This window comes from Fusarium tjaetaba (genome assembly GCF_013396195.1).
Source record: "Fusarium tjaetaba strain NRRL 66243 chromosome Unknown NRRL66243_c0000066, whole genome shotgun sequence".
Classification (NCBI taxonomy): Eukaryota; Fungi; Ascomycota; class Sordariomycetes; order Hypocreales; family Nectriaceae; genus Fusarium; species Fusarium tjaetaba.
Genome location: NW_023501262.1, coordinates 64978 through 88806, shown reverse-complemented (window position 1 = coordinate 88806; position 23829 = coordinate 64978). Strand labels below are relative to the sequence as shown.

The window sequence follows — 23829 nt, the reverse complement described above, 5'->3', positions numbered from 1 at the left end:
TATAAGAAAGGAAAGCTGTATAAAATCTCAGGTCATTTACGTCGTTTCGTCATATCGTTGAGTGCATTACACTGGTTCGTAACATGGGTCCTGTAGTCAGTCACCAAGCGCCAATTTTTTCTTTCACTCTGGAGTGTCAACCTCCATCCTGTCTTCTGAAGGCTTCGTGTCCATGATCAAGGAGTCTTCCGCCGGCTGTGAGGGTTCAAGTGTCGATGTCGATGTCATAGTCGACTCTTTCTGTTCAAAGACAGGGGGAACAGCTGCGCTGCTGCCACTCGTAGTAGCCCCGCCGCCTCCCATACCGTTGCTTGCTGACAACCGGTACTCGCCATCAGGCTTGCGCTCAATGATACCCTCATCCAGCGCCCACTGGGCTAAAAGGCCATCGACTCCAAGCCTGCCACCTTCGCCCTTCTCCATGTGTCGACCGACATGTTCAGTCCACTCATCCCATGACGATGGGCCTTCGAAGATGCTCTGGCAGCCTTGCTTCGGACATGCTGAGCGCTGCGGGGGTAACCGACGCTGAACCAGGCACGACACTTGCATTTCCTTCACATGCGTATCCCACTCAGATTGTAGTTTACTATCGCCCTTAGCAATCGCTCTCTTGATCTGAAAGGGGGCATGCATGCGTCGCAAGTGTTGGGTGAACAGGTCCTTGCGATTGAACTCGTTGCCTTTGCCCTCGGCTGTGCTCTGAGGGCAGGATGAACAACGATAGTACTGCAGACACAGATGTTGGGATGCAATATGTCGCTTCCACTCGTTCTTGGATCCAAAAGTGCTAGTACATCCAGCGAACGAAAACGCACATGGGAACGGCCTCGTATGGGCTGCGGCAATATGTTTCCTCAACGATGATGAGTCCTTAAAAGGCGCATGACTGCAGTGATTACAACGTGTGTCCTGCTTAGGGAGAGACCGCCGTGGTGGCTTGGTTGCCGAGTTGGCATTGCGAAGTGTTGCCAAAGGATCTTCGTTACCGTGCTCCTCAGGCTCGCCTTCGGGCCTTATGTCAGGCATCCCGTCAGGAAGAATCGTGCGTGGCCTGTTGATATTTTGGGTCTCGTCGCTGCGATGCCGAACATGGCTCAAGGCTTTCAATTGCTCAGCAGCTTCCTGCATCTCCGCAGAGTCCTCCACTTCGTCTTTGGGCTTGCCATGTCCACCTCCTGGGTTCGCATACGATGGGGCTGAAGGACTCGTTTGTGGAAGATGCTCGTTTCGCTCTACGGAGTTGGGGGTTTCCCTCACGGCCGGCGAATGGAAAGAGATGTCGTGACCCTCGTCTCGTCGAACACGTGCAGGCGTTCCATACGCGTGGTCTCTAGCCTCCAGAAGAATTCGGCCATCCTTGACTTCTCTTGCAGAAGGCTTAATGCCAGAAGAACCTACAAGTCTGTGATACAAGTGAATCATGTTGTGGGAGCTTATATACCCCAAGAAACAGCAAACTTTGTCGTGCTGTACCACGTTCCAGATGGAATGGGGCATGGAGATAAGGAGCATCGTAGGTGGTCCAAGAAACATGCCTTCCACGGCGATTTTATCACCCAAAGGCGGCGTGCTTTGTAGCCATTGGGAGAAAAAGGACATATCTGGGCTAGCATCACCAACAAAGGTCGTACAAACGAGGACACGGTGCTCTTCAAACCTGAGGTCAACAACTGACTCGGGGTCAATGAGCTGTTCTTCGCGGTTCCCTTGGCCCTCTGCGTCGACTCCATTCTGTGATTCCGAACGAGGTCTTGAGGGCATTGGCGCAAGAGCAATACTATGGCCCTTTCCAGGCGTCAGAGCCATAAAAGCCGGATGATGAGAGGACGAATGTGTATTCGAGGTGCTGCCATTCGTTTGTCGGGGAGTCTGAACCAGTTGCTGCTGCTGCTTCAGCGATAACAGTTCCTCGTGGAGCTTCTGTGTAGTAAAGGGGCGCCCACTACTGAGCTTTTGTAGAGCCTCAACCAAATTTGACGTAAAGGAGCGTTCCGAGCTGTCTGGGCTACGGTCGGATGTGCAGGCTGCTATGGCTTGCTTGACGCCGTGACTACCGGCCATGGGAGGGTCCGGTAACGCGCATGTGTCCAGCAACAAGAGGATATCGGACTGGGCATCCTCGAACAGGCAACGTATGCCATCCCACTTGAGTTTTGCAGCATCTTCTCGTGCATTACTATGGGAAAGCTGTCAGAGGCAGGAGGAAGACGACATTTGAGAAATGTTCGACTCACCAAGCCCAGAAAAGCTGGCCATCAGAGCTTACGTAGCCCTGGCCAGCATAGTAGATAATGAGAAGATGATTGGCTCGTGCGTTCTCGAGAAAAGAAGCAATCTGAACTCCTAGCTTTATACTAGGGTTCGGTACCGTGGGAATGTGCCATCGCTCAGTTCGGTATTTGTAGTGCTTCTGGAACACTTGCTCGAGTGCAGCCAGGTCTTCATCAACAGACTTGTCTTCTTCCCACCTTAATAGTAACACAGAAACGTCAGTGTATGGGTGACGTTCAGTCTGTCTCTGGATCAGCATAGCAGCATCCTGTAGATGCCGCGCAAACGACTCAAAGTCATGTCTTTCGGAAAGAGGAGCTACGGCCTCCTGAGCTGGATAATATTGTTGCTGAGGCTATATCCGAGCCTGGGTTAGCAAGGACACGCGGAAAGCTGGAAAACAAAGCTGACCGATTCGTGAGGGAATTGTGTTGGCGGCGGCGGCTTGCTAGGAGTCGTGTTGACCTTGGGAGCCAGCTTTCGCTTTTTACTCGAAGGTTCCATCGGGCAAGGCTGTGAGTCGAAGTAGATGCAGTCGTCAGCAGGTTAAGCCGGCGGAGGTCATTGATCAATCGAGGACGAATCGGCTAGGGGGTCGAGCACGAAAAGTTCCTGCTACCTAGTCGCTGGTTAAGAATCAATATGGTCGCAATTTCGGTATAATTGGCGTCGAAGAGATGTGAATAGAGACAGCGAAACAAAAATTATACGGGCAGGCGAGGGAAATTGAAATCGAAATCGGACGATGTGCGAGCAAAGTCTCGGCTGATGAGGTCAGAAGGAGGGACAAGGTGCCTAGGCGCCAATGGCTACAGAAATGTGGAAAGTCAAAGCACGCCCACGAACAAAGAGAGACCCAAAGTCGCAATGGAAGAGGTGAAAGAAGAAGAAAATGGCAGGAGAAACAGGTGAGGCTGGCTCGGCGAGGCTATCGTGGCCGACCTAGGCCCAGGTCATGGAAGATGGGTACAGTTGGTGTTAGGGGTTCTTCATTGGCTATTAGCCGAGCAGAAATGCCACAGAAGAGGAGAGCCCAAACTGAAAGTGGCGGCCTCCGCCTCCACTTCGTCAGCCTCTCACTCGCCAAGAGCAAGCAAGCAAGGTCAATGGAAGTCAACGCGCAACGCACCTCAGCGAGAGCTGGGTAAGATGGGGCTGTTTGTGTTTCGCCTTGTACGAACAACAAGAGCAATACTGATTGATTGTTTGATCATGTACTCACTTTTTGGACAATTTCCCAGTATCAGGTTATTTCACCTTGACTTCGCTCAGCAGCAAACTCAGCTGTCTTGTCTCAGCAACTCCTGTGAGAAGATAAAAAACAGTAGCTGGAACTACCATGGAGGGGTTGAATGTTGAACTGAGGGGGTTTGGCGAATGGAACCAAAGACGGAAGGCTTCACAAAAGTTCTCAGCTGATAAAAGAAGGAGGAGGAGGTAGGAGAGGAAAAGCCTAGATCAGCATTATTTCCAGCGCCTTACCTACCTTGCTTGAGCTTGAGCTGCACAAATCATCCATGGCCAGCACAGCTAAAGTTCTCACACAACTTTGAACAACTGCCCCAGCCAATCCGAGCCTCATGCTCCGTCCCCCTCTATTCTCACAACACGCTACAGATTCAATGAGACGCCAGGTGGGCTGCGATAAGATTGACACATTGAGGAACGGTCGAGTCAAATATGGAGTTTTTCTTTTTGTGGTGAATCACTCTCATCGAGTTGGCTTCACTCCCCAAACTCTGATAACGGCCTCTACTGACAATACCCTCATTACCTGGCCAACCTTACTTATCTCACCCGTGTCGAGGTACTACAGTGTGTGAATTTATCCCAGTCCACCTGAACGCTAACTACGACGAGACCAAGAGCACCGAAGCTGGTCTGGGGTCTTGTCCCTTGTGGGCCGCTTATTGAGACCCTGAGATGTGTTTTGCAGTTGCAGCGTTTTAGCTCAAGCTGATCAGCTCTCAAAGTTTCAACGGCGCAAGCCCCCCTCAATTGTCTACACCCAAACACTTACTATCGTCCTCGGTTATCATTCGATTCATACTTCAATGTCACCCATGGCATAACCAAATCGAAAGTATTGCAGCAATGAGCTCTCGGGGTGGAGAAATGGCGCACCCATCTCAAACCCCGGACGAGCCGTGTCGACTTGTCAACACGGCTGTGGACAAGCCAGCAACAGCTGCTGCGCCGTGGAGGACGAGTAGGAGAGCAGAACACGAAACAGCCGGGTCTCCAACGAATGAATGCAGCAGCTGGCGAGAGGGCCGCTCGGCAACCTTGTCCTAAGCATGCACGACGGTAACACTGATTGCAGAAGCACAGCCTGTGTCGCCAGTCGTTGTAGACCTTGAGCTTGCTGCATTATGCTCTCTGGCACGGGATCATGCAACCCGAAGCCTCCAGCGTAGATAGTAGATGTCTTGAAAGTCAATGGATTGGTCGCTCACATATGAGGCCATTGGGCTGCATAAGTGATAAGAATCACTTGCCTCGCAGCCTAGCACCCTGAGGTACGTCTGCAGATAGCAGCCACAAAAGCAGAGCCTCGGTGTGGGCAGGGCTGACGCATCGAAACAATCCTATTGTTTGAGATGCAGCAGGTATCCATCTCTGTTGGTTCGGCAAAACTCAACTGCTCAACTTGCATGTGGAGGAGGTTACGTCTAACTATCGTCTAAGTTTAGTAGAGAATGGCGAAGACCCCATCTATATCACTGAATGCGCGATGCATCCTTCACTTCCTTTCAAATATAATTATACCAACCGGTATAACGAAAGTGGAAGGATGCTGACAGCTTCAGTTGATACTCTGTAGGGTTCTGAAATAGACTCCGGTGGGTGTAAGTGGAGGCTTGTGGACTGGGAGGGAATACAGAGCCTGCTGCAGTAAGCGGAGACATTGCATCTCCTCATTCTACCGTAATCGGATCAGTTTGCATTCTTGACGTTCCATTCCATCTTTGGGGGTTACAAATACTTACTCAAGAAACACAAGGCTAGAAGGGTTTATTAATCTATTGTAAGTAACACCTTGCCAATAGGTTGACGAGTACAGTGACCATGCATTTCGTCGGACTTCGTAAGCAAAACTGTTGAGCCCCAAGGTTGATTACGAGATTGAATCATTAACCCTCGTATCTCAATCAGAAGATTCTCGACGAAAAGAAAGACCGCGCGTCTCATCCAGAGCTCGTGTAAAGTCAAGATACAAGCCTTGGTGCCGTGTGCCGAAGATTGGGCGTAGCGTTCAACTAATCCGTGGATTCCCGTCGAAGCCCAAGAAATCCAGGTGCACCATGTAACTCGATGGAGGCAATTGTGGTTCTCTTGGGTATCACTTGGCTCCCTCATGGAGATTTCAAGAATAGGTATCGAGAAACCCAACATTCCCAATATGGAGACGAGATCGTTAACGTCCCTGATTCTAATAAGAAACCCTGAAGACAGTGACAACTGAGAACCAAGTGGGCGAGGCTCGGTTGCGGGAGTGTGGCGAGCACAGCCACAACCTGAAGATCTACATAGCCAATCAGAGTTCACGAAAGACTAACAACTTCCAACTTCGGTCGTTCTATTTCCGTGGCTGTAAATCCCATCCCTTCTTGTGGAAAATGCCACTGATGGGAGATGGGCTTTCCGAACGGAGCTGCCCATTCCCGTTGATTCGTTTCGTAGATCAAACGCAGGCGATTCTTCTCTACAAACCACAAGCCAAGATCATTGAGGCAAAAAAAAACGCCAAAGCTTTTGGAACACGCCAAGAACAATCGATGGACCCGTGAACGGGCGGGAGAGCATGGATGGTCGAAAAGAGAAGAGCCAAGCTTACACAGCCACTCTCTAGCCGTCTCGTGTCTGCGAACCACATGGGACGGACGGGATGAGAGTTTATATGGTATCATCGTTTCAGCCCAGACAACTGGATCTCATGATTTGTACGCGTACTGGCTGAGCGAGCAGAGACCGAGAGGGATTCAGCGATCATCATCTGCATCCCCCATGTCCTCTATTAAACGTGCAGTAGCCAGGAGAAATGTCCTGTGTCCAACCACAAGACAAGCCGCTGTCAGGATGTCGAGTGGCGCGTGAGTTTCCAGGCCTGGGCAAGTTCCCGTCGCCTCTGCAGTCAAAGACTCGAAATTTACAGGGGTCGAGGGGCACCATCTCGCTGTTCCCAGCAGAGGATTCCAAGATTCCTCCACTGACGAGCCTGGCTCCCGCGCAAATCCGAGAGGTCCGCTCACTGTTGCGTCAGGGCTTCTAGGGATGATGGATCCAAAAATGGCTGAGGTGAGGTGCCCTGGGCTTCCATGAGGCGGGGCGACCTGCGTTACGTTACGTAGTGCCGACCCGACTCTTTAGTCTTGGGTTGTTGCTCACTGCCAGCCAAAAACTGCTCTACTGGGAACTATGACTATGACTGCCTGGGCTGCCCACAATCTGCCTTACTGTACCTAGATCAATCAACAAATCTTGACGTGAGCTTTCGACTTCTCCAAAACATCAAAGACCACTCATCTTAGCCCACGCGGCGTGATCAGCTTCAACCCTCTGAACACAGCCGCCCACCTGATCTCGATAAGCGACAAGAGCCAAGACCGTCTACAGCTCACCAACAGCTTTGCGCGACAGTGACACCTTTACAAACACCCAAATCGCCTGTATTTCAACTTTCTATACTCGATTGAAGCGCAAGCCGCAACACAACTACGTCCTCTGCGCCCATGGACTCCGGCGGGGTCAGGAGAAAGGATACGACCAAAGGCCCGCCTCTTCGAGTTCTATCACTCGGTAAGCGCCCACCAAGATGACGTCTGCTTTGTTTGATCCAATGCTAATACGCGCCAGATGGAGGAGGTGTCCGCGGTTATTCCATATTCATTATTATCCAGGAGCTTATGCACCGAACTTTTGTCGAGATCGAAGGCCGCGCTCCCAAGCGGCACGAAATCCCCAAGCCATGCGATCATTTCGACCTAATCGTCGGTACTGGTACAGGCGGGCTGATCGCCTTGATGCTGGGTCGATTGCGTCTTGACCTCGAGACGTGTAAGGAGCTCTACGTTCGTCTAACGCGCATGGTTTTCCAGACCGACAAGACTATTGCGGGTATTCCTTACAGGTCAACCTTGTTCAAGGCCAGCAAACTCGAGGAGGCTATCAAGGCAGCTGTGCAAGAACACACGGTGAAGGAGAGGGAAGGCAACGACGGCTCAGATTCTCCCCTCACCAATCCTCTCAACGCTGCGATGTACTCAAGCGCCGGTGCCCCCCGCCGAAACCAGAGCAATGCAAGCACCGTTAGCTTTAGCGCTCGCAGTCCCGCCTCGCAAATGGCGTATCGACCTGCGTATAACTCTAGATACGGCGATCCAAACGCGCGCCTATACGATCATCGTGAAAACCGTACCAAAACGTGAGTCATACCTCCACTGCTTTCTACCCATGACAGCATCGCTAACATATTTTTCTAGCGCGGTAACGGCAGTTTACAAGGGTTCTCCTCGAGGCTCACCCGCGGCTCTTTTGCGATCCTACGATTCTCGAAAAGAACCTCCTCCCGAGTTCGACTGCAAGATTTGGCAGGCTGGTCGAGCCACTTGTGCGATCGGACTGGCCTTCAAGCCCATCACCATTGGTCAATCAGTTTTTCACGATGACGGTGTCGGCACTTTCAACCCTAGTCCAGAAGCCCTGGACGAAGCTGTGGTCAACGAGTGGCCCGGTCGCGAAGTGGGTGTTTTTGTTAGCGTCGGTACTGGTAGACGGCCCAAGGGCAGCGATTCGAATTCGCAGATGTGGTATGAAGGCTTCTTGGGTGATTTTGCCGATGCGCGTAGGAAGTTGATAGCCAAGATCGAGGGTTGCGAGAATATTCATGAGTACATGATGCGCGAGCACCTTGGAAAACGAAATGTCAGTATCGACGCCTACTACCGTCTTAATGTGGAAGTTGGTGTTGGTGAGTTTGGAATGAATGAGTGGAACCGACTGGGCGAAATCAGCACTGGTACTCGACGGTATATGTCAAGGGAGGCCGAGCAAAGGATGATTCAGGGCATCTCTTCAAAGCTTGCCAAAATTCACCGAGCCAGGATCCGTCACGCACGAGCTCCTGAAGGAATCCCAGAACTTGTCAAGTCAACCTCAACCACATGGGAGATGCCTATGGCATTCGAACTTGCAGGAGATATTCCAACTACTGTTCCACTTCCTCACAGCCCCGCGAGCAGGTCGTCGTTCGAGTCGGGGTCAGATAGTTTGCATATCCGCAACAACAACCATAACGGTTCGCCACGAAGCTCAAACGAACGAATGCACGCAGAAACGTCTGTTCCGCATAACGTTCCCAACTCTCCTCCCCTAGGACCCCGTGGTCCCAGCGCCAGCGCTCCGACTTTACATCCAGAGGATCGTTTGGCAGTATCATCACCTACACCCGCGCAGTACCGCGAAGGGGTGTCGGGCCAAGACTTGATTGCCATTGTCAGCCCAGACGAGTATCCTAGGCCACCTCCCAACATGGCCGCGCCGCCACCGACACGGATTGAACCGCCGCCGCTGCCACCCAAGACGCCTCTCCCTGAGAGCCAGCAACATCAAGGTCGAAGAGTGCCTGCGGCCGCGCCTCCTTACCCGTTAGATGATGACGAGCCCCCGCCTGTGAACATGGCCCGGAAGCCTGACTACCGGGGAAGATAAGCATATTTTGATGCCCCTTCTTCATGAGACAGTCCTTGCAATTTGAATTTGGCTATGAAAAATGACGTCTCGAGCTTGAATATGAGCTCGAATCCACGAAAATCCATGAAACGAGAACTAGAACGATTATAAGACTGGCGTTGAGGGTGGAGGAATTGGTGATGATGATTCTTGTTTCTTTTGCTTCTGATTCTGCACGACTAGATACCACCTGGTTTTACTTGGATGTGAACCTTTGAATGTACTTGATGCTATGAAATTGATGGAAAGATGCTGGGATGATAGCTACTATATATCTGTTGGTCAAAGTGGCTGTACTTGTATAATGGAAACTAGCTTTTCATTCATAACGGCTGCCTATTATCTTCGGAGATATGAAAGTTAAATTAAATGGCAAATAGGGATCTCTTGGAATTCTTTTGTCTCATTGTTTGATTAGCTGGTCTTCGGAGGATTTGAAGGCCTAAGATCGCGGGTAGGCAGATCTTCGATACGACGGGGCTCGCGGTAGCATCCGGCCCCCCACTGATTGTTCCCTGTCGAGGCCTAGGCCTTGATAGATCGTACGGTAAGTGAGAAAGCCGTGAAGAACCCCTGTTTGCCTCTGGTCTACCACGAATACGTGACGAATATTCCTTCGAGGATGTCGTAGGATTCTTATACATCCTCCTCAGATGTAACGCACGGTTCGCTCTTTTCGTTATCAGCAGCTGTCAACTGAGACAATGGACTGATCGAGAGTCTTGCCACGAGGCAGCTGAAAGCCTGGAAGCTCGCCATGGAGCTAAAAATGAGAATCCATTCCCCCGTCCGTCGGTATTCGCGACTATGCTTGACCGTTTTGGGATAGCTTCACGATTTAACCTTCGATTCATGGTTTGAGCTCGTCGTCTTTAATTGGAGAGTTTGTAGCAAACGTTTCTGGCTAGGGCGTGTTAATCCAAGTTCGAGACTCGGTGCGATTAGCCCATCACCAAGACAAGACAACAGGTGCATAACAGTATCAGTGTTGCTGTGTTGTCTCTCTCTTCCAGGCAACTTTCTTCTCTTTGTTCCATCACATCCGCTAGAAGGGAGGGAAGAAGAAAAAGCAAGCAAGCGAATCGTCACTGTGATCGGCACCCACGGAAAGACACGCGGGCTCTGGTTCGACATTTCTTTGTTCTGGTATTGCTTGGCATATTGTCAAACGCCTCTGAAGAATTGAGAGTTTCTGTCATCTTCAACGGCGGGGGAGAAAACAAAACAGGCCCTTTTCTTTTCGATACTGTACTGGGGGTGACATTGCGTCGATATTGGATCCTTCTATCTACAACCCGCGTATTCCCAAGGAAGAGGAGACAAGACAAGACAAGACAAGAGGCGAGAGGAAGAGACTCCCTGCATCCGCGGAACTGTGCACCAGAGCCACGCATACTGCGCTGCAACCAGACAATCCCTCCCTGGACCAGCACCAGGCCTTGGAAGAGCCTACAGCCGCACGTTGCCGCGTTTGGTCAACAGGCAAAGGGACGCTCGGCCTCGCGCTTCAAATTGAGATCAGATATATTCCCATCTGCTCTTCTTCTCCCTTGGCTCTGTCTCTGTTCCTTTCTGAGGAACAAACATGGCTCTCAATTGAACCCCTACAACATCAGGGCATTTCAGTCATTGAGCCCAAAAACAGAAAAAAGACACACCCATCTTTCTTTCTTGTTCTCTCCCTGCAGTTTGCAGCACACAAACTTGCATCTTTCGATTTAACTAACTAGAACCAACAACCATCCGCCGCTGACCCCTGGCCTGTCGTTGAACCAACAACCTCACTCAGTGTCTCTGACCGGTTCTCATTTGGGAGTGCTGGGCCAATCAATCGCTTGAGCGACGTCAAGGGGACACCAAATATTACCGCCTGTCACTCTCGATTTGATCATTTTTTGGGGTATTGCAAAAGCGAGAGGAGTAAAAAAAAAAAAAAAAGGAATCGCTAAAGTAGGTTGTTGGTGGAACAATGATGCCGGTACTTGGAGCCACGCCGATGCAAGTCGCACCTCGACAACGAGCTCCGCGACAAACGTCATCGTGCCTTGAATGCCGCCGTCGCAAGCAAAAGGTGAGTTTTGTACATCGAGGACTTCTCAATTGAATTGCGATATCTTTGGTCTTTTCAGCCTAATTATTTGCCACTTTCGTATTAACCAACTCTGTACCTATGCCCGGATAAAACCCGACTAACATGCTCATAGTGCTCGCAAAGTCAACCATGTACAAATTGCTTTCGTCGGTTTCCCTCACCCGAATGTATATACGAAGTCAAGTCTTCCAAGAGGTCAGTGTTTCTGTACTACCGTGGACGAACCCTTCATCACTGCCCTTCCAGAATATCTCGTCTACAGTACAGCGACTAACATGCTCTAGACATCACCCAATAGCTTCACGCCCGAAACCACCTCTAGTGGGAGATGTACGAGAAGGCCCTTACTCACATCTCAACCCTGCGACTATCCAAGACGCTCTCTATTATCTCGAGGACGAAAGGTCACCCACTTCTTCGGTAACTAGTCCTAGCTCATCCGTCGCCACTTCAGCTACACAACCACGAACCGATCTATGGTTACCTTACAAGATTCACTCATCACCAAATGGTGACGATGACGACACGATACGTCAGTCAGTCTGGACCATCACGGCAAAGAGCACCGCAACAGCCAAACTCAATTATTCCAATGAACGTGTCACAGAGATCTTGGGGTCTCAAGATTACGATGAGCGGTACAATATCATCCCGCCAGTTGATGGCTCTGCAGTACAGCTAGAGTACCTTCCCATGAAACCTACCAAGTTAAACAAGGAATTAGTACGCATTCGTAAGTTGTGTGTGACATTTCTGTCCACTTGTTCACTAATGCGTGTGGTCTAGACTTGCAATTACTCTCGCGCTTCAAGTGCGCAGTAGACGGTAATCCAGATCCCGCCAACGAGTTCATGAACTTCTGGATTCCCTGCACTCTGCAAGATCCCCTCCTTCTCCAAATCGTCTTGTTTACATCATCATGCTGGTTATCCGAAACCCGTCATTTTTCCAAGGCTTTACAATACGCACACAAGCACCAGGTTTATCGAATGCTGAATTCTCAGCTCACGGATCAACAGGCACAGACGAGCGATACTTTAGTGCTTGGTGTTGTCCAGATGATTGCGGACTCTTGGTACTGGGGTGCTACGCATGATCTAAAAGCCCACCTTAGTGGTCTTAGAGGGATGATCAACCTGAGAGATGGGCTGTCCCAGCTCGGTTTGCGTGGTTACTTGGCCAAGATGGTTCTCATGTAAGTTGTTACACGGAATGCTGCAGCTGCAGTGTCTCGATCTCCGTCGTACAAGAATCTGACGTGGTACAGTCACGACATAGTCATGGCGCTCGCACATGAGATCAAGCCCTCCATGTATGGACATCCCGGCTTCGAGTTCCGAGATTCACGAGCTGTGCCCTTCAACACGGCCTTCAACACCCCCTTTATCAGCAATTGGCAATCTTTCAAAGAATGCTCAAATTCTTTACAGTTACACCCAAGTACTGCTCAAATACTCGACGACATGAGGGGCTTGTTCTCAGCCATTCTAGCTTTACCGAGAAATCCAAGTTCTGAGCACGTCCAAAAAGTTCTCTCAACGGCTCAGTGGTTTTACGAGAGGATCCTGAATTTACCGGAAGACACCCCCGCTCTTCAATCTCCAAGGCCTTCCCAATCATCTAGAGCAAGCTCGGTCGAGAGCCCAGGAAGTTCTGCGGGATCACTTAGAACTGACAAGTCTTCTTCGCCCTCCCTACTTCCAGACGTCATGTATCGCGTTATCCGCAAAGTGGCCTTAATCTACTGCAAAGCGATCCTCAATCGTTCCCCAATCAGCTCTGCTTGTTCTGAAGAAGACATTCAAGTGCTTTGGCTATCGATCTGGAAGTCCGGTCTGGCAACTTGGAAATCAGTTCTCGGTATCTTCGCATGGGTCATGATTGCCCTCGTGACAAATTGTCACAAAATCGGTCCTGGCCGCCTCATCAAGACCTTGACCATGTCTACAATGATGTCCATCGGGATGGAGAACTGGGACGTCTTTAATCACATAGCGAAGACTTCCTTTAGATTACAAAGATGGCTCGCAGGAGGGCGCGATGATACTAATGACCTTATGGGAGGAGAGAAAGTGGTGGACAAATATGGCTTTGGGATGATAGACGCATTACCACCTGTCGATATACCAGCTGATGTGGAATCATCAGAAGATATTTAAACAGGCAGGCCTCGGCTCTGCAGAGTACAAAGTTCCGTCTTCAGTCACATGCTTATACGAGGGACGACTGGTCTCTAAATGCGGAGATCTTGTCCTTTTAGATGTTCAATGACGACATGTCTCAACTGAGAACATTTGTGAAATCATGAAAATTGTCAAATACTCGCTTTCTCCTCGAACTATGTCCATGATGATTCTTCCTCTCATACCGCTTCTTACTACTTGAAGAGGGCAGTCCATAAGTTGTACGGCACCGAATCTGGGTAATACGTGATACAATGTACGATTTCACTCCGCTTCGAGACAACATACCGAATGGCAATGTTCTCTTGCCTGGAGATGATGGCTACGAGGTAGTGTTGCAAAGATGGAGCGCGACTTGCGTCAAGAGAGCAGTATGTCGAACGCAATGACTTCCCTCACGAGACTCACACAGCATAGGCAGCTATCGTCTTACCGACTGACTCACAAGAGGTGTCCACGGCGGTCAAATTTGCAGTTTCAAATCAAATACCAATGACTGTATGCGGTGGTGGCCACTCATCCAGCGGTGCCTCGTCAAGCGAGGGCATGGTCATTGATCTAAGAAAGATGCGAAAGGTCAAAGTCCACGCAGAAGCTATGACTGTCGAGTTCGAAGGGGGCTGTCTATGGGAAGATGTTGATACAGCCCTCGAGCGACATGGTCTAGCGACAGTCGGAGGTGTCGTCAATCACACGGGGGTTGGAGGACTTACACTTGGCGGAGGCCATGGTTTTCTCACACCCCGGCACGGCCTTACCATCGACAACTTGTTGAAGGCGGAAGTTGTTCTTGCAGATGGGACGATAGTCGAAGCGTCTGAAAACACAAACCAGGATCTGTTCTGGGCTATTCGAGGCGCTGGTGCACAGTTTGGAGTCGTAGCTCGTTTCGTATCTCGAGCTCATCGACAAGGCAAAGTCTGGAGTGGAACGTTGGCGTACTCGGCTGATAAACTGCCTGACTTATTGCGCTTTGCGAATGTGTTGTATGGAAGACCCAGCTCAGAGGGGCATTGCTTTGCATTGGGTATTGGCTTTGGGCCTGATGAGGCGAGCCGTGTCGTGTCTGCTATTCCTCTGTTTCACGGCTCAGAGGCAGATGCAAAGCGATATTTCTCCGGTCTTCTCGAGATAAAAGCAATCGCTAACGATACGGAGATGATGACAACTGCGAAGACGAACACGCTCCTCAACTCCGTCATGGACCACGGCATTCGACGCCTCATGGGCTCAGGCAACATCACAATGCCTCTTGATATCGAACCAATGCTACAAACAGCAGAAAAATTCTGGAAATTCTGCGAATCACACGATGGGATGGGCAAGTCTGTCTTGGCTATTGAGTTCTTCCCAACAGACAAGATTCGCGAAATCCCCCAGGATGCAACAGCCTACGCTAATCGAGGCGATTATTACGACGCCATGACTTCATTTGCATGGGAGAACCCAGCCTACGATTCAGAGATACGGCAGTTTAACAGAAATCTGTGTAAGAGGATCCGGGAGACGAATGGGTATTCGGCTACGGCGGGTGGACACTGGAGCAAGGGGCCTGTAGGAGTGTATATCAACATTGAGGCTGATAGTATATCGCCCAAGGATGCTTGGGGGGTTAATCTGCCTAGGTTGAGGGAGTTGAAGAGAAAGTATGATCCGAATAATGTGTTTAATAAGTGGCATGGTATTGCTGAAGATACAGCTGGCATGGCGTAATGAGATTGTAGGGAGGCCATTTGAGATATCTTGATGAAATGAAACTACCATTTTAACAGTTTGGGCTTGAGAATTATGCATGAAATCTAGAATATAAACCGTATTGCATCTTTAGCAATCTCTAACAGACCTTTTTCTTAGTCGTGCATGAGTCTTGCCACACTCGATCAGGAAGATTTGGTCTCTCCGTTGTCGTTATGGACGGAGTAACATGACACTCTTACCTACCTGTACATGAATGATAGTATTGGTATTCTATTTGACCTAGCCTGATATCATTCTATTCAATTGTACGCACCAGGAAGTGTTATGGTTGAGGTGGTAAGTCTCCAGGCAGCTTACCCTAGGCCTCCACCTCTGACTTGCAAGATGAGCAGTTCGTTGTCTCGTTCCCTCTACTCGTACTGTGAACGACAAACGATACAGGCGAATGTATTTTGATTCATAATCATTTCAACATATTTCAGTTTATTAATCGGAAAACGTACAAAGGTTCCAAATTCCATTACAGTACAGGGTAAGTTCCGAGACACGATACGATACGATAATAACACCACCCATGGTGTTTGTAAGACAAGGGATGACAGAGAGAACGCGAGGCAACTGCCTTCCACATCAGCTGTTTCAACTGAGGACGGCTCACTAACTGCGCTGCGGAATAGAACCTTTGTTGGACCCAACCGAACGCCCTGCACCGGGCGGCAGCTTGATAGAGTCCGAAAGTCTCACGCCTGAAGCGCACCAACCAATAACCAACATAAGCGAAGTGTAGTGAAGCAAGCCTGAAGGGATTAGGTAGGTATAATTGAGTTTCGGCTACGACTTGGAATTTCAAGAATCACTCAGTCACGTTGGTGATGATGGGGGTAACCTTGCTTGGCGACCATCGGGAAGCGGGAGAAGAGACGGCATGCCAGTTCTAGCACCGTACCTACAGTACCATGGGCATGTCGATGATGCCAGTGACGCTAGCGAGTGCGTTCCTGGGCCCGAGTTCCGGAGATAGGAGGGTTTCAAGGTTTAGTGAGGTCAAATGGCACTAATGAGCGACATACATATGAATATGGCGCGACAAAACAAAACGTATGTACGGAAGATGCCGCACGAGTTTACGATATGTCATATCTGTCTGTGAGCTTGGCTTGCTTGCCTGGAACAAGAGAGACGCTCTAGGCGATGGAAAATGCCCAAGGCTGGTGTTTTGTGGGGGTTCGTTGAGCAATGCAGAGGGAGCGAGGGAGGGATCTACAGGGGATTTGGTGGAGGTTGAATGTAACGGTATCGCGATGTTGAAAATGAGAATGCCTGCGTAAGCGGAATTCCTCGTCTTACAAGTGGTGTCATGGGCGTTGTTTGAAGGTTTAGCTACTGATCCAAGGTGTAGGGAGATGGGATGATGAGGCTCACCCGTATACCGAGCCCTAAAAGGAAAAAGCAAAGTGATGAACAGGTACGAAGCAACATGCCACTGATAAGTCGAAGTTAATTAATGCACTGACTGCATCACATCGCATCCATCTAGCCGTCTCATCACGCACAGGTACTGCCTGTAGGACCTAGGTAGCTGTAGCCTGTAGTCAAGGTAAGCCTGGCAAGGTAGTGTACATACTAAGTGTAGGTAGTGTAGCGGATACAGTTGCATGTTACGGTTGTAGTCGATTAGTTAGCTGACAGCCACATAGGCTCTGCGGAGTGAGATCCGCGGCACAGAAGAGGCCAACGGTTGCGATGGTAATACATACCCGATCAGTACAAGTGCGTGCGTCGCGGTAGTTGAGCTGGGTCCTCTTCTTTATCTTGTTCTTGTTTTATTGTGTTTCATGGCAGTTGGAGCCAATAATCACAGACAGTAGTAACAGAGGAGATTGCAGATGCGGCCGATGCATGCACACGCCCTGCCACACCTCGACTGCTTTGGGTAGTTATAGCAGGGTTGGATTTTCAGCTTCTCTCATGCGTCTTTTCCCCTTCTATGCATGTTGGCTTGGCGTGGTGATACTGATACGTACCGTCAATTCAGTTCAAACTCAACTCACTCACTCAGACTTGGCGGAGAAGAGTCGGGGGTGGAGTTGCATTGCATACAGTAAGTTACAGTATACCGAAAGTGTCCGACGGAATATTTATATTCAGTGACGTCAGGGGTCTGTAGCGGCGGTGAGGGATGCGATCCATAGATGTTACCATGATGCATTGCATCTCTCTTTGGTGGTGAGTTATTTCCGTTGGTGCTTTGGACTAGTAACGGTTTCAAGAAGCACAGGGCATTTAATAGACAGGGGAGATGGTAACCTCACTTGTATATCATGATGACAATATGAGACCTCAGAGTTGAAGAGATTTCAACAATACCACGTACATAGGTAGACAATTGTATGCTGAACTGAATATGCACATTGGCCAACATGATTGACAAATCTCTACGTAGACGAAACAGAACAAGGTGGAATCGACAGTGGGGGTTCCATGATGGAGGGGAAACCCCGCCCTCCAACAAGACATCATAACTCTTGTTCTCTCTATTCTCCCAAGAGAACTGCCGACATATGATAGCAACTCATTACCCCCAGAGATAACAAACAACAACCTCAAAATAGCTCTGCCTACAGTACAGTGCAGCATCAACAATGGCTCCCATCGGCGTAGCATTGATCGGCGGAGGCCTGTTCGCTAAACAGGCTCACATGGTGCGAAACCCCCAATACAACCGCCCAATTACGTATGCAGAATGAATGCTGAACAGAGGCCCGGCAGCCTGCTATCATGAAGGCAGATAACCTCGCCCTCAAGGCTATCTACTCCCGCTCTCTCAAGTCGGCCAAGGAGACGGCTGCCCTGAACACCCGCTCCGGCCAAGACCCGGACTTGTACTCGGCCGATTCGGGATCCGGCAAGTCGTTTGACGACCTTCTTGCTCGTCAAGACATTGAAGCTGTCATCATCGCATTGCCCATCCCGAGCCAACCCGAGCACATCAGAGCTGCTCTCGCTGCTGGCAAGCATGTCCTTGCCGAAAAGCCGCTTGCTCCCACCGTAGCTGATGGCAAGAAGTTGATCGAGTACTACCGTGGTCTAGGAGGCAAAGCTACCTTCTCGATTGCAGAGAACTTTCGGTACAAGCCATCGTTCGACTATGCCGCTGCGGAGGCCTCCAAGCTCGGAAAGCTGCAGCACTTCAGTGTACGTGTGTTCTTCTACATGAGCGAGGATTCTCAATGGTACGGCACCGCTTGGCGCGCAAAGCCTGAGTTTCAGGGTGGTTTCCTGCTCGACGGCGGAGTGCACTTCTCTGCAGCGACACGACAGCTCCTCACAGATCCAGGAGTCGATGTGACAGCCTTCACGACTCAGACACAACCTCACCTGGCACCAATCGACACAGTGAACGCGGTGGTCCGACTCAAGAGCGGTGTAAGTGGCACGTACCAGCAGTCCTGCGGCTCCAAGATGAGCACCTCAGTATTCCAATTCGGCTACGAGAAGGGTTCTGTGGTGGTCGACGGAGATAAGGTCACCGTTACGCCGTGGGATGGTGAGCCTGTTGTCAAAGAGTTTGAGAGGACGAGCGGTGTGACGGAGGAGGTTGAGGCGTGGGCGAAGGCGTTGGCTGAGGGAAAGCCGGATAAAAGGCAGAGCGTCGAGGAGGCGTTGGCGGATCTCGAGTTTTTGGAGTTGATGTTTGAGAGTGGCCTTGATGGAGGGCAGGCTAAGAAGTATGAGTGCCAGTTGTGAAGGTGAGATTTTGGTGCAAGCAATAGGTCGGTGTGTAAGTCATTGAACATGGTAGTAATATTGCGCCAGGAATATGAACAGGCATCAGATACAGCAGCTAATAGTAATACAAACGAAACATTAGCCGAATAATGTAACTAAATTTTACTGGGTTCGCAAGCCAAGTTTATGACTTTCTGAATTCGCAGTACTGAGCCTCTTGGCCTCGACGATCCTGGTCTGCGATAGGTATACTGGCTGGCAGGCGAATAGCACCAAAGCATTAATTGTTTATTATAGTGGCTCATGTAAGCCATTCATATGCTTACATAGATCCTTAAAGTCTAGCCTTTGCTTTAATTGCATCGTCACTAACAACCAGCTCCTGCAGCTTCTCACGAAGCGTTGAGGCCATACCGTCCTTTAGCGGTCTGTTCGTCTCACGATCAACATACACCTGTATAAACTCCCCTACCGCCTTCACCTCTTCCTTGCCCTTCTCAAAGAGCGCGGTCTCGTACGTGACGCTAGATTTACCTAGCTTGTTGACACGTAGGGCAAGCTCCGCGACAGCAGGGTACGCGATAGACGAGAAATAGTCAGTGTGGGTGTGCACGCACATGCCAAACTGTGGTGCTGTAGGAGGATGGAGACCACAATTGTCAATGAGGTATGCGTTGATGATGGAGTCGAATCTGAGAATTGAGGGTTACTCGCTGGATCTTGAGATTGTAGAGAGATCGTCACTTTTTGATCATACTTACAAAAAATTGTAAACGGAATTGTTCATGTGGTCGTACATATCATTGTCGTTCCTGTTAACAAGGGAGTCAGTCTATCGAAGCGATATATCATATCCCTATGTACACGTGAGAGATGTCACTGTGACAGTTTGACGCATTCCGCAATTCGCAAAGGTAGGGAAGGGTCAAATGATGAGCGATGGTAATAATCCGGAGCAAAGGATACAGCTTTAGCTATTGAGTTAAAGCATCAATGAGGAGTGAACTCACCATCGCGTGCGGTAGTCGAGGAAGAAACGATAGTCTTCTCTCTTGCGGGTCTTGAGCTCCGCAGGTGAAGCCTTGCTACCCATTCCGCGGTTCGATTCTCTGGGGTAAGTTAAGTTAATGGATCCGTAGCGTTCTCGACCGTGGCTTTTTGCTTATGCCCTTTTCACTTTACGAAAGACTTGTTTTGTTGTAGTACAGTAGACAGCCGGTAGCGCCGACTGCGTGGGTAGAGAGGCGTGAAGTCTATTGGGCGAATTGCCAAGAAAATAAAACAGATCAAGCAAGAAATGCGACTGAGGTCAACGAGTCTAGACTGAAGGGACTGAGACTGATGATTTGATCCTTCGACAGTTGCGCGCGATGTGAAATAGGTAGTTATGGGGTAGCTCTGTAGTCTGGACCCCTTGTGTCTCCGATGGTGTTTATGTTGTGTCGATGAGGAAACAGCCCTAGTGTTCAGAGAATCGGAAGCCAAGGGGCAAAATCTCAATCTCACGATGGAGGCAGAATTGAATTGAAATGGAATAAGATGAGATGCGAGAAACAGTGAATTCCTGGGGTATTCACTTTTGGATGTGTTTCCGAGGTTCTGGGTTACTCCAATCTCAAATTGGAAAAGCCGAGGTTCGAACCAACTCTTTTGACGTACGGATACGCTCACTCTGAATTGTTTTTGTTTGTTCCCAGCCCCGGGAATTGATTGAGGCATCCATTCCCGTCTTCAACAGCGGTTTGTCCGCGCGCGGGGCTGATTTTAGTGGACGGTTGACCTAGATTCCGCGGTCGTGGCAGCTAAGCCTGCTAAGGTCGGGCACTCAAATCCCCTAGAGCACCCGAGAGACAGTGGATGACGGGGGAGGCCTGGCCTGGACTGGGCTGGACGCCTGCAGGCCAGTGCCCCCCCCAAGCCCTGTTCGTCAGTGGACTCTAGATGACCCTTTGGGGCTTTTGGCGGGGGAATCTTGAAACCATCTGCCAACACGGGCAAATCACGGCTTTACCTTTGCTCTGCAGAGGAATCGACTCATCCAAAAAGGCTCAGACCGCCCGGGGATTAATTTCCTAGAACAGGCGAGGGGTCCATTCCTGCCGCATGTCACCGCTCGTTTCTGCCGTTGGCTCAACCCACAGAAAAAGATATCGTCAGAATTTCAAAGACAGTGTTTGCCAAGGGAGTCTCGCTAATCCCCGGGCCCATAGACGTCAGTGATAATTTGTCACTACACATTCTTTCAACGCCCTTCTCTTTCATGCATACCGTTGCCTGCCTCACACAAGGTTAAAAAGCGCCGCAAAAAGCGCCGCATCTTCTCCTCGACTGCTGCTGAGGAATGAGGGCTGCTGCTCTTCGCCTCGGCCCGCACTCCTCCGCATTACGAAGATCTAGGTCCCTGTCCAGGGCCACAGTCAGAGCCTCCTCGTTACCCCCTCGTGAAAGGCGCCCCTTTGCAATGGCTGCGTCGTCACCGAAGCTCGAGGCTTCGCCCTCCGAAGACAACATCTTTGCGAATTCTTTCCAGGATCTTGATATTCAGAGTGACAAGGGTCTTACACCAAGCCCTGTCCCGAGCCAACCAAACTCCGATCCACCACAAGCCGCCACCAACAACAATAAACAACAAAATCAAAGACGTCCAAAGCAAAAGAAGAAACAAGATCCGCCAAAGGTCTCGGAATCAGACGAGCCCCTCATTACACCGGTTGGGGACCCCTGGCCTCGGCCGTATCACTTTGAGGGAGATGGATTGCGTCGGGTAGTTCCATACCATTATACTTACAACACACATTGCAAGGAGAGATGGCGGAACAGGCCCCTCCTTGAGATCTATGAATCTGAATTCAGGGACCGCCCGCTAGAGTACTATCGGCAGTCGATGATACGGGGAACTATCTTTGTTAACGGTCGGCGAGTCGGGCCCGATTATATTCTCCGGAATGGTGACCTCATTTCTCACACTCTGCACCGTCATGAACCTCCGGTAACAGAGGACCCCGTGCAGATCATCCACGAGGATGAAGATATGATTGTTATTAACAAGCCCGCGGGAGTTCCTGTACACCCTGCAGGCAGGTACAACTTCAACTCGGTTGTTGAGATTATGAAATCAGACCGCGGCCCAGCATTCTTGCCATACCTCTGCAACCGCCTGGACCGTCTCACAAGTGGTATCATGTTCATTGCAAAGAACCCACCTGCTGCAGAGGCGTTGGGCATCAAGATCAAGGACCGCACAGTGAGAAAAGAATACATCGCTCGAGTGATGGGCGAATTTCCCGACGGCGAGGTTGTTTGCGACCAACCCATCCTACAAATATCTCCCAAGCTTGGCCTTAACAGGGTGCGCGCGAATGGCAAGACAGCCCGAACTGTGTTTAAGAAGTTGGCCTACTATCCTGCCGAGGGAGAGAACGAAGCAAACGACCGCCCTAAAACTCCTGAACAGGTTCAGGAGGAGAAATTTCGCCCTTGGGCAAACAAGAAGGGATACTCCATTGTTCGATGTCTCCCTGTTACAGGTCGCACTCACCAGTTGCGGGTTCACCTTCAACATCTTGGCCATCCTATTCAAAATGATCCTATCTATGCTAACCGGCGGGTCTGGGGCGTTGATCTGGGACAAAACGACGCCGATGCGACTCAGAACACAGACGAAGACATCGTGAGCCGGCTGTCTCGGATGGGCAAAGACGAAGTGGCAGAAGCTGTTGCTTATTACGATGCCATGGTGGATAGATATGAAGAGAAGAGGGCCGAGAAGCTTACGGGCGAGCTCTGCGACATTTGCGAGACACCTCTATACTCGGACCCTGGTGAACATGAGCTATCGCTATGGCTCCACAGTCTTCGGTATGAAGATGCAGGCGGTGCCTGGTCATATGTTAGCCCGTTGCCTCGCTGGGCTCTCCCACCGAAGGGAATGAGTGGCCCAACATCGGTGGGTGGGATGGAGGAGTTGGTGGAGGCGGTTAAGGACGAGAACCCTGAGATATCATGATAATTGCCATTCCATACAACAAGCAAGCACCAAGCAAGCAGCTTCAGATGCCTACACTACATACATATTACGACCATCGCGTGGATAACGCCACCAAATAGAACGAGATGGCAACTCGTAGATACACATGAGCAGCTGAACTATAGCACATCTCGAATGAGAGTTGCAAAGCTGCCGAACCTATCAGACAGGACCAGCTTGATCCCCTGGCGCCAGGGTGAGGATCCGATTTCCGGGTCATCATCCTGTGGATCTACTATTGGTGACCAGGGTCGGCCTATCCCCGTCAGTAATACAGGCAGACTATGACTATTTAGCTTATGCATGAGGGCTCCTAGCCCGTATAGACTAGAGGCTGAGCCAAGATAGGGCTTGGCTTCGAAACCCTTGAACATTCTTCGAAATTGCAAGCCTAGGGTTTGTGTTGTTGTGATGCGAGGCATGCGACCGATATCTGTCTTAGCTATGGCGCCCTCGGGATACCCTTCACCCGGGAGCGCGGATTTACGACAAATAAGCCCAAAGTTTAAGACAAGTCACTGGTTCCACGGTGGCTAACAACGGGCACTTACTAAAGGCTTCGTCGACGCCAGAGGCGCAACATGAAGCAACCAGTACGGAAGCCACTGACAGACTAAACTCATCTCCTCACCCTCGGAACGACCAGTTCTCTGGAGCGGAACCGGGAGGAATTAAGGCCAATGGTTCTCGGAGGAATTAGGTCAATCTAAGCGAAGTACCGTAAGTCTCCAACGGGGCAGGCAATCTGCCAATATGGGGCCCTCAAAGCTCAAGCTCTCAACGCATTCCTCAGTGAACACAAGATCAGAACATACGAAGGACCCTAGAAAGATGGCGGCCCCCCAGGGTGCAAGAAAACACCCAACCTTGATGCAGGGTGTCAAAATAAACTTAGCAAAAAGTCTCCTAAGTTTAGACTGGATTTACCTAAGCATTTTCATCACTTAGGGTTAAGGTCCTGAGTTTTCTTTCCTCCCCTAGGATTAAGATGGACCCCAGAGTCGATGCCAAGAGCTATACCAACCGACAAAGACCGTGACGACCGCCCTGGCTACGAGACTTGGGAAATAGCTCGAGATAGGGTCGATGATGAG

The 23829-nt window shown here is 50.2% G+C and overlaps 7 protein-coding genes across 7 annotated transcripts; 5 read left to right on the top strand and 2 right to left on the bottom strand.

Annotated features, from left to right (window-relative positions):
- Positions 1 to 123: 123 nt before the first annotated feature.
- FTJAE_3436 (uncharacterized protein) lies at positions 124 to 2778 on the bottom strand (the record flags this gene model as incomplete). The annotated part of the gene is made up of 3 exons (XM_037349733.1): positions 124 to 2179; positions 2238 to 2607; positions 2658 to 2778. The coding sequence occupies 3 exons, from the start codon at positions 2776 to 2778 to the stop codon at positions 124 to 126; spliced, it is 2547 nt and encodes an 848-aa protein (XP_037209459.1).
- A 4229-nt stretch (positions 2779 to 7007) lies between these two features.
- Positions 7008 to 8985, top strand: FTJAE_3435 (calcium-independent phospholipase A2; the record flags this gene model as incomplete). Its single annotated transcript, XM_037349732.1, has 3 exons — positions 7008 to 7074; positions 7132 to 7699; positions 7758 to 8985. 3 exons carry the CDS (start codon positions 7008 to 7010, stop codon positions 8983 to 8985), a joined length of 1863 nt encoding a protein of 620 aa, XP_037209458.1.
- Positions 8986 to 10975: 1990 nt separating this feature from the next.
- On the top strand, positions 10976 to 13257 carry FTJAE_3434 (6-hydroxy-D-nicotine oxidase; the record flags this gene model as incomplete). Its single annotated transcript, XM_037349731.1, has 5 exons — positions 10976 to 11077; positions 11211 to 11293; positions 11383 to 11831; positions 11885 to 12293; positions 12366 to 13257. The coding sequence occupies 5 exons, from the start codon at positions 10976 to 10978 to the stop codon at positions 13255 to 13257; spliced, it is 1935 nt and encodes a 644-aa protein (XP_037209457.1).
- Positions 13258 to 13535: 278 nt separating this feature from the next.
- FTJAE_3433 (6-hydroxy-D-nicotine oxidase) lies at positions 13536 to 14994 on the top strand (the record flags this gene model as incomplete). The annotated part of the gene is made up of 2 exons (XM_037349730.1): positions 13536 to 13652; positions 13699 to 14994. The coding sequence occupies 2 exons, from the start codon at positions 13536 to 13538 to the stop codon at positions 14992 to 14994; spliced, it is 1413 nt and encodes a 470-aa protein (XP_037209456.1).
- A 2763-nt stretch (positions 14995 to 17757) lies between these two features.
- FTJAE_3432 (glucose-fructose oxidoreductase) lies at positions 17758 to 18726 on the top strand (the record flags this gene model as incomplete). Its single annotated transcript, XM_037349729.1, has 1 exon — positions 17758 to 18726. One exon carries the CDS (start codon positions 17758 to 17760, stop codon positions 18724 to 18726), a length of 969 nt encoding a protein of 322 aa, XP_037209455.1.
- A 316-nt stretch (positions 18727 to 19042) lies between these two features.
- Positions 19043 to 19801, bottom strand: FTJAE_3431 (acyl thioester hydrolase; the record flags this gene model as incomplete). Its single annotated transcript, XM_037349728.1, has 3 exons — positions 19043 to 19400; positions 19470 to 19520; positions 19719 to 19801. 3 exons carry the CDS (start codon positions 19799 to 19801, stop codon positions 19043 to 19045), a joined length of 492 nt encoding a protein of 163 aa, XP_037209454.1.
- Positions 19802 to 21169: 1368 nt separating this feature from the next.
- FTJAE_3430 (pseudouridylate synthase) lies at positions 21170 to 22714 on the top strand (the record flags this gene model as incomplete). Its single annotated transcript, XM_037349727.1, has 1 exon — positions 21170 to 22714. One exon carries the CDS (start codon positions 21170 to 21172, stop codon positions 22712 to 22714), a length of 1545 nt encoding a protein of 514 aa, XP_037209453.1.
- Positions 22715 to 23829: the final 1115 nt, after the last annotated feature.